We start from the raw sequence: 11,193 nt of genomic DNA, 5'->3' as shown, positions 1-11,193 counted from the left end.
TGCACCTACAACCACAACACAAGCACCAACAACCATGACAGCTGCACCAACAACCACGACAGCTAAACCAACAACCACAACAGCTGCACCAACAACTACAACAGTTGAACCAACAACTACAATGGCTGCACCAACAACTACAACACAAGCACAAACAACCACAACAGTTGCACCAACAACCACAACACAAGCACAAACAACCACAACAGTTGCACCAATAACCACGACAGCTGCACCAACAACTACAACAACAGCTGCACAAACAACCACAACAACTGCACAAACAACCACAACAACTGCATCAACAACCATGACATTTGCGCCAACAACCACAACAGCTGCACCAACAACTACGACAGTTGCACCAACAACTACAACGGCTGCACCAACAAGGACAACAGTTGCACCAACAACCACAACAGTTGCACCAACAACCAACACAGCTGCACCAACAACTACGACAGTTGCACCAACAACTACGACATCTGCACCAACCACCACAACAACTGCATCAACAACCATGACATTTGCGCCAACAACCACAACAGCTGCACCAACAACTACAACAGCTGCACCAACAACTACGACAGTTGCACCAACAACCACGACATCTGCACAAACAACCACAACAACTGCATCAACAACCATGACATTTGCGCCAACAACCACAACAGCTGCACCAACAACTACAACAGCTGCACCAACAACTACGACAGTAGCACCAACAACTACGACAGCTGCACCAACAACTACAACAATTGCACCAACAACCACGACAGCTGCACCAAAAACTACGACAGTTGCTCCAACGACCACGACAGTTGCACCAACCACTACAATGGCTGCACCAACAACTACAACAGCTGCACCAACAACTACGACAGTAGCACCAACAACTACGACAGCTGCACCAACAACTACAACAATTGCACCAACAACCACGACAGCTGCACCAAAAACTACGACAGTTGCTCCAACAACCACGACAGTTGCACCAACAACTACGACAGTAGCACCAACAACTACGACAGCTGCACCAACAACTACAACAATTGCACCAACAACCACGACAGCTGCACCAAAAACTACGACAGTTGCTCCAACGACCACGACAGTTGCACCAACAACCACAACAGCTGCACAAACAACCACAACACAAGCATCAACAACCACAACAGCTGCACCAACAACCACGACAGCTGCACCTACAACCACAACACAAGCACAAACAACAACGACAGCTGCACCAACAACCACAAGAGCTTCACAAACAACTACGACAGCTGAACCAACAACCACAACAGTTGCAAAAACAACCACAACAGCTGCATCAACAACCACAACACAAGCACCAACAACCACAACAGCTGCACCAACAACTACGACAGTTGCACCAACAACCACAACACAAGCACAAACATCCACAACAGTTGCACAAACAACCACAACAGCTGCACCAACAACCACAACACAAGCACCAACCACCACAACAGCTGCACCAACAACTACGACAGTTGCACCAACAACCACAACAGTTGCACCAACAACCACAACAGCTGCACCAACAACTACGACAGTTGCACCAACAACCACGACAGCTGCACCAACAACTACGACAGTTGCACCAACGACCACGAGAGTTGCACCAAAAACCACAACAGCTGCACAAACAACCACAACAGCTGCACCAACAACCACGACAGCTGCACCAACAACCACAACAGCTGCACCAACAACTACAACAGTTGCACCAACAACTACAACGGCTGCACCAACAACTACAATGGCTGCACCAACAACCACAACAGTTGCACCAACAACCACAACAGTTGCACCAACAACCACAACACAAGCACAAACAACCACAACAGTTGCACCAACAACCACGACAGCTGCACAAACAACCACAACAACTGCATCAACAACCATGACATTTGCGCCAACAACCACAACAGCTGCACCAACAACTACAACAGCTGCACTAACAACTACGACAGTTGCACCAACAACCATGACATCTGTACCAACCACCACAACAGCTGCACCAACAACTACGACAGTTGCACCAACAACTACAACGGCTGCACCAACAAGCACAACAGTTGCACCAACAACCACAACAGTTGCACCAACAACCACGACAGCTGCACCAACAACTACGACAGTTGCACCAACAACCACGACAGCTGCACCAACAACTACGACAGTTGCACCAACGACCACGACAGTTGCACAAACAACCACAACAGCTGCACAAACAACCACAACACAAGCATCAACAACCACAACAGCTGCATTTACAACCACAACACAAGCACCAACAACAACGACAGCTGCACCAACAACCACAAGAGCTTCACAAACAACTACGACAGCTGAACCAACAACAACAACACAAGCACAAACAATCACAACAGTTGCACCAACAACCACGACAGCTGCATCAACAACAACAACAACAGCTGCAGCAACAACTACAACAGCTGAAACAACAACCAAGACATCTGCGGCAACAACCACGACAGCTGCACAAACAACCACAACACAAGCACCAACAACCACAACAGCTGCACAAACAACTACAACAGTTGCACCAACAACCACGACAGTTGCGCCAACAACCACGACAGTTGCACCAACAACCACAACAGTTGCGCCAACAACCACAACACAAGCACCAACAACCATGACAGTTGCACCAACAACCACGACATCTGCACCAACCACCACAACAACTGCAACAACAACTACGACAGTTGCACCAACAACTACAACGGCTGCACCAACAACCACAACAATTGCACCAACAACCACAACAGTTGCACAAACAACCACAACAGTTGCACCAACAAATACAACAACAGCAGCAGAAACAACCACAACAACTGCATCAACAACCATGACAGTTGCGCCAACAGCTGCACCAACAACTACAACAGTTGCACCAACAACTACAACGGCTGCACCAACAACCACTACTGTTGCTCCAACAACCACAACAGTTGCTCCAACAACCACAACAGTAGCTCCAACAACCACAACAGTTGCTCCAACAACCACAACAGTTGCTCCAACAACCACAACAGTTGCGCCAACAACCACAACACAAGCACCAACAACCATGACAGTTGCACCAACAACCACGACATCTGCACCAACCACCACAACAACTGCAACAACAACTACGACAGTTGCACCAACAACTACAACGGCTGCACCAACAACCACAACAGTTGCACCAACAACCACAACAGTTGCACAAACAACCACAACAGTTGCACCAACAACTACAACAACAGCAGCACAAACAACCACAACAACTGCATCAACAACCATGACAGTTGCGCCAACAGCTGCACCAACAACTACAACAGTTGCACCAACAACTACAACGGCTGCACCAACAACCACAACAGTTGCACCAACAACCACAACAGTTGCACCACCAACCACGACAGCTGCACCAACAACTACGACAGTTGCACCAACAACCACGACAGTTGCACCAACAACTACAACAGTTGCACCAACAACCACAACAGCTGCACAAACAACAACAACATTTGCACCAATAACCACAACAACTGCACCAACAACCACAAAAACTGCACCAACAACCACAACAACTGCACCAACAACCACAACGCAAGCACAAACAACCACAACAGTTGCATCAACAACCACAACAGCTGCACCAACAACTACAACAACAGCTGCACAAACAACCACATCAACTGTATCAACAACCATGACAGTTGCGCCAACAACCTCAACAGCTGCACCAACAACTACAACAGTTGCACCAACAACCACGACATCTGCACCAACCACCACAACAGTTGCGCCAACAACTACGATAGCTGCACAAACAACCACAACAACTGCATCAACAACCATGACAGTTGCACCAACAACTACAACAGTTGCACCAACAACCACGACATCTGCACCAACCACCACAACAGCTGCACCAACAACTACGACAGTTGCACCAACAACTACAACGGCTGCACCAACAACCACAACAGTTGCACCAACAACTACAACGGCTGCACCAACAACTACAACAGCTGCACAAACAACTACAACAACTGCATCAACAACCATGACAGTTGTGCCAACAACCACGACATCTACACCAACCATCACAACAGCTGCACCAACAACTATGACAGTTGCACCAACAACTACAACAGTTGCACCAACGACCATGACAGTTGCACCAATAACCACAACAGCTGCTCCAAAAACTACGACAGTTGAACCAACAACCACGACAGCTGCACCAACAACCACATCAACTGCACCAACAACCACAACAGCTGCACCAACAACCACAACAGCTACACCAACAACCACAACAGCTGCACCAACAACCACAACAGTTGCACCAATAACCACAACACAAGCACAAACAACCACAACAGTTGCACCAACAACCACGTCAGCTGCACCAACAACTACAACAACAGCTGCACCAACAACTACGACAGTTGCACCAACAACTACAACAGCTGCTCCAACAACTACGACAGTTGAACCAACAACCACGACAGCTGCACCAACAACCACGACAGCTGCATCAACAAATACAACAGCTGAAACAACAACCACAACAGCTACAGCAACAACCACAACAGCTGCACCAACAACCACAACACAAGCACAAACAACCAGAACAGTTGCGCCAACAACCACAACAGCTGCACCAACAACTACAACAGTTGCACCAACAACCACGACATCTGCACCAACCACCACAACAGCTGCACCAACAACTACGACAGTTGCACCAACAACTACAACGGCTGCACCAACAACCACAACAATTGCACCAACAACTACAACAGCTGCACAAACAACTACAACAACTGCATCAACAACCATGATAGTTGCACCAACAACCACAACAGCTGCTCCAAAAACTACAACAGTTGAACCAACAACCACGACAGCTGCATCAACAACTACAACAGCTGAAACAACAACCAAGACATCTGCGGCAACAACCACGACAGTTGCACCAACAACCACAACATCTGCACCAACAGCTGCACCAACAACCACAACAACTACACCAACAACTACTACAGTTGCACAAACAACCACAACAGTTGCACCAACAACTACAAAAACAGCTGCACAAACAACCACAACAACTGCATCAACAACCATGACAGTTGCGCCAACAACCACAACAGCTGCACCAACAACTACAACAGTTGCACCAACAACTAGAACGGCTGCACCAACAACCACAACAGTAGCACCAACAACCACAACAGTTGCACCACCAACCACGACAGTTGCACCAACAACTACAACAGTTGCACCAACAACCACAACAGCTGCACAAACAACAACAACAGCTGCACAAACAACAACAACAACATTTGCACCAATAACCACAACAACTGCACCAACAACCACAAAAACTGCACCAACAACCACAACAACTGCACCAACAACCACAACGCAAGCACAAACAACCACAACACAAGCACCAACAACCACAACAGCTGCACCAACAACCACGACAGCTGCATCAACAACTACAACAGCTGAAACAACAACCAAGACATCTGCGGCAACAACCACGACAGTTGCACCAACAACCACAACAGCTGCACCAACAACCACAACAGCTACACCAACAACCACAACAGCTGCACCAACAACCACAACAGTTGCACCAACAACCACAACAGCTGCACCAACAACCACAACAGTTGCACCAACAACCACAACACAAGCACAAACAACCACAACAGTTGCACCAACAACCACGACAGCTGCACCAACAACCACAACAGCTGCAACAACAATCACTACAGTTGCAAAAACAACCACAACAGCTGCACCAACAACTACTACAGCTCCACCAACAACCACAACAGCTGAACCAACAACCACAACACAAGCACCAACAACCACAACAGCTGAAACAACAACCACAACACAAGCACCAACAACCACAACAGCTGCACAAACAACCACAACAGCTGCAACAACAACTACGACAGTTGTGCCAACAACCACAACAGCTGCAGCAACAACTACGACAGTTGCACCAACAACCACAACAAGTGCACCTACAACAACGACAGCTGCAACAACAACTACAACAACTACACCAACAACAACAACAGCTGCACCATCAACTACGACAACTGCACCAACAACCACAACACAAGCAGCAACAACCACAACACAAGCAGCAACAACCACAACGACTGCAACAACAACCACTACAGCTGCACCAACAACCACAACAGATGCACAAACAACCAGGACAACTGCACCAACAACCACAACACAAGCAGCAACAACCACAACACAAGCAGCAACAACCACAACAACTGCACCAACAACCACTACAGCTTCACCAACAACCACGACAGTTGCACTAACAACCATGACAGTTACGCCAACAACCACAACACAAGCACAAACAACCACAACAGTTGAATCAACAACCACAACAGCTGCACCAACAGCCACGACAGTTGCACAAACAACCAGGACAGCTGCACTAACAACCACAACACAATCACAAACAACCACTACAGCTTCACCAACAACCACAACAGTTGCACCAACAACCATGACAGTTACGCCAACAACCACAACACAAGCACAAACAACCACAACAGTTGCACCAACAACCACAACAGCTGCATCAAAAACCACAACAGCTGCACCAACAACCACAAAAGTTTCACCAACAACCACGACAGCTGCACTGACAACTACGACAGCTGCATCAACAACCATGACAGTTGCACCAACAACCACAACAGCTGCACCATCAACCACTACAATTGCACCGACAACCACGACAGTTACGCCAACAACAACGACAGCTGCAACAACAACCTCGACAGCTGCACCAACAACCACAACACAAGCACAAACAATCACAACAGTTGCACCGACAACCACTACAGTTGCACCAACAACCACAACAGCTGCAGCAACAACCACAACATCTGCAGCAACAACCACGACAACTGCACCAACAACCACAACACAAGCAGCAACAACCACAACAACTGCACCGACAACCACAACAGCTGCACCAACAACCACAACACAACCACAAAAAACCACAAGAGTTGCACCAACAATGAGAACAGTTGCATCAACAACTACAATAGCTGCACAAACAACAACAACAATTGCACCACCAACCACAACAACTGCACCAACAACCACAACAGTTTCACCAACAACCACAACTGTTTCACCAATAACCCCGACAGTTGCACCAACAACCACAACAGTTGCACAAACAACCACAACAGCTACACCAGCAACCACAATGGCTGCACTGACCACCACTACACCTTCACCAACAACCACAACAGTTGCACAAACAACCGTAACAGTTGCACCAACAACCACAACAGCTGCAACAACTGCACCAACAACCACAACAGCTGCACCAACAAACACAACAGCTGTGCCAACAACCACTACAGTTGCGCCAACAACCACAACAACTGCTCCAAAAACTACATCAGTTGCACAATCAACCCCAACTGTTGCACCAACAATCACAACAGCTGCACCAACAACCACAAGAAAAGCAGCAACAACAACAACACAGGCAACTACAACCTCAACAGCTGCACCTACAACCACATCAAAACCATTCAAAATCCGTATAAAAATTGTCACAAAAGAAACTTTCATCTCTGAACTGGCAGACCAATCTTCTGATGCTTATAAAAGTCGGGAAAAAAACATGATAAATGAGGTACATTGCTACACAAACACTTATAACAGTTTTAATAACTTATAACACAATTTAATACAAAATAATATAAAATACAGTAAACAGTAGAGCAATGAGAACTGGAATGTGCAGTATAATTGAGACACTGTTACTATTAAAACTTTTTGTTTGATGACCTGGTTTTACAAACAATGTTTAGCCAAAGCCATCACTAGGCCTTAGTTAAATTAAGATGATTAGGCATTTTTTATAAACCTGCCTCTTAAGACAAATACACTGGCATATTTTAAGATCTGTCAGTTCAAGTTATTTTCAGATGAGACAGCTCCAACATGTGTCTTAGTCTAGGACTAACCTTAAGCCTTGTCTGTGAAACCGGAGTTATAACATAAAAAATCGGTCAGTTTATATTTCAGTTATTGAGTTTATTAAAAAGTGTTTCTGTAGAACAGTTCACTGTTGAAAACTGAATGTGTTTTGCTTTTTCTACAGTTTGAGGCTGTCTTGAGGAGTCAATTTATAAATTTCCTTAGTCTGATAATTATTCAGTTCACGTAAGTTTTTTATTTTTAAACAACAATATTTCTATGTAATTCAAAGTTGTTTCTGCATGTAAATATCATTTGTGCATTAAAGTAACGCATTTTCACTGCAAATGACAGGATTCATTGAAAAACATGAGCCCATTAATCTTCTCTTTCTTGTTGTAGGGAAGGATCAGTTGTAACAGAGATGGATGCATCATTCTCCTCCCTACCCAATAATACTGCAATTGAAGATGTAATCTATAGTGCTAATACAAGTTATGATGTTATCAGTGTGGGTAAGTTTCACTCATACACTAATAATGCAAAGTCATGTTAAAGATTTTCTCTATCACTAATTATAATCTTTTCATAAACCTGTTCGAAAATTGTGCAGTTAACATTATTTTGACTGAGGAAAGCAGACAATACAGATTCTGGTGAAGCATAACTTATCAAAAATCAATCACGTTTTGAATCCAAGTTTATTCTTTAATCTAGTTATTTAAAAATAAAAGGAGAAAAAATGGTTAGAAACACACATGAAAAGGATTTGGGGAGAGCGTACGATGAGAACAACATAATAGAAAAACAGAGGAGAAATATCAAGATGACAAACAAGAAGATAATAGACAAATAAAACTTAAACAAGATCAGATTCATAGCCATGATCAAAACATACACTGTGTTTTTAGGGTTGAGTGAATGTGTCAGTGTTTAAGTTTGGTAAGATCGCCACCTAGTGGATAAAAGTGGAAATATGGATTTAAGGTAGAAACTCCTCCATCAAAAAAGCCATTCTGGACCACTTTATGGGTAGTATGAAAGTGCCCAGGGGTCCACATGTGGCCACCGGGTCGTAGTTTGGCAACCTCTGGTATAGTGCCACTGTGACATGATGTTGACTTCCATGTAAGAGGACCCGTGGAATGCAGATAAATATTATTAATTTTAAGGTAATAAAAAACAACACAAATAATGCCTTTATACATTACTGATAATATATTTTAGAAAAACTGAAAATAACCTTGAGGTAGTCTCTTTATATGTTCATTTATGTGTGTGTGTGTGTGTGTGTGTGTGTGTGTGTGTGTGTGCGTGCGTGCGCGTGCGTGCGTGCCTGCGTGCGTGCGTGTGTGTGTGTACTGGAAAGTAATCTTTTTTTTAAATTATGAATAACAGATATCATATCACCAACTACAACTCCAACTCCAACTCCTACATCAATTACAAGCCAAGATACGACAACTAACTCTGGTAAGTCTCACTCATACACCACCACCAAAGCCATACTCAAGTCTTTCTTTTAAACAATGTGTGACAACTACACATTTAACATTACTAAGAATGGAGAAATTAACATCTAATAATATTGCTCTAGTTGCTGTTTTGTGCAGTTTAAAGATACAGTATTTATTTCAAAGATACCAGAATGAAATCATCTGCTTACTGTATTTAAAGCTGTAGTCTACGATGTTTAAAATCGGTCCAGAAAGCCTGAGACGGTTAGTAAGTTTTAAAAAAACTCATCCCGCCGGGAAACCACCTGAACAACGTCACTCATTCAAGCTGTGATCACTGTTAGTAAACATCAGAACAGAGATTTACCGAGCAGTAAACACATAAAGGCTTGAAGGAATGAACCATTACAATTATGATTGTAATTGACGTTATTTACTTTCACAACAACGTTTGGCATACGTTTCCCCTCATGAGCTTCAAGAAATGACTTTATAAATATAATTATTTTTACCCGTGATACGCGATGCTAAACGGCTAACATTCCGATGACGACCTGCAGCATCAGCTTGTAGTCAGATTATAATACTATTTATGTAACACCTCACAAAATCTTAGTAAATATAATTACTTTGACCCGTGATACGCGATGCTAAACGGCTAACTTTCCGATGCCGAACGACAGCATGTACTCATAAAAAGATATTTATGTAACACCTCACACAATAAAAGTATAAATAAGTGCGTACCTGTTCAACAAAAAGTCTGCCGTGTCGGCGTCGGTTTTCAGCCCCAAATCTCCCTGAAGCTTCCTCCAACGGTCAATGGCGGACCATAGATTGATTCTACTTAGAGTCCGGCGTTTTTCAAATTTTTTTTAAACTCTGCTCTTTCTTCAACAGACTTCCTTTTTCTTCCAACCTTTACTGTAGGAACAAGCAGGGGCTGCTTGCTGCTGTCGTTTAGTTTTTTTCCATTAGTGAGATGTTGCTGCTTCGCTAGCTGCCATACACTGACACAAATTTCATGTCGCAGGCAGGTGAGGGGCGGGGTGGTGTGCGTTGGGGTGGAGACGCGAGCACGAGGTGGATTTTCAAATGTAGCAGGGATTGGATGAGAGCAGTTAACCAATGTAAGCTGTTCGGCCGGACAGTTTACATTGGTCAACTTACCTGCTACCATACACCCAATAGACTGAATGGATTTTTTAAATTCTTTTTTCTCTTCATATTGTTAGGATGTTACTGTAGAACCATAACCAGCATCTAAACGAGGTTATTAATAATGAACAATCTTTGAAATCGTAGACCATAGCTTTAAATGAAGCCTGCATCTTATACATATCCAATCTTTACTGGTAAATCATCGTTATGTTATCACGTGCGAACAGGATCTTTAAAAAATACTGGTAAATCAGTCCTGGTAATGTGCGAAGTTGTAACATTACCTGTAAATTACCAGTATGATGATGTTAACAGTGAAGATGATTATCCCTGCTGTGTTTATGGAAAGGTGTGTTTGATATTTTGATGCACTCTTAGAACAGATGTGTTAAAAACATGACATTAGTGTTGATTCTGGGAAAACACACTAAATGCAATGTCCCATTTTAGGAGAGGACAGGAATTACAGGGAGGAGGGAGGGGTATGGGATCAGAAAGCACACTGTTGACTTCTATAGTATTTGCATTT

At 44.1% G+C, this 11,193-nt stretch overlaps 1 protein-coding gene across 1 annotated transcript; it reads left to right on the top strand.

Annotated features, from left to right (window-relative positions):
* Positions 1-520: 520 nt before the first annotated feature.
* LOC141352848 (uncharacterized) lies at positions 521-8,502 on the top strand. The gene is made up of 3 exons (XM_073858864.1): positions 521-1,135; positions 1,484-2,122; positions 8,449-8,502. The coding sequence occupies exons 1-3, from the start codon at positions 521-523 to the stop codon at positions 8,500-8,502; spliced, it is 1,308 nt and encodes a 435-aa protein (XP_073714965.1).
* The last annotated feature ends 2,691 nt before the right edge of the window (positions 8,503-11,193 follow it).

Source organism: Misgurnus anguillicaudatus, chromosome 21 (assembly GCF_027580225.2).
Source record: "Misgurnus anguillicaudatus chromosome 21, ASM2758022v2, whole genome shotgun sequence".
NCBI lineage: Eukaryota > Metazoa > Chordata > Actinopteri > Cypriniformes > Cobitidae > Misgurnus > Misgurnus anguillicaudatus.
Note: the sequence above shows the minus strand (reverse complement) of the source record. Positions and strands in the feature narration are given on the sequence as shown.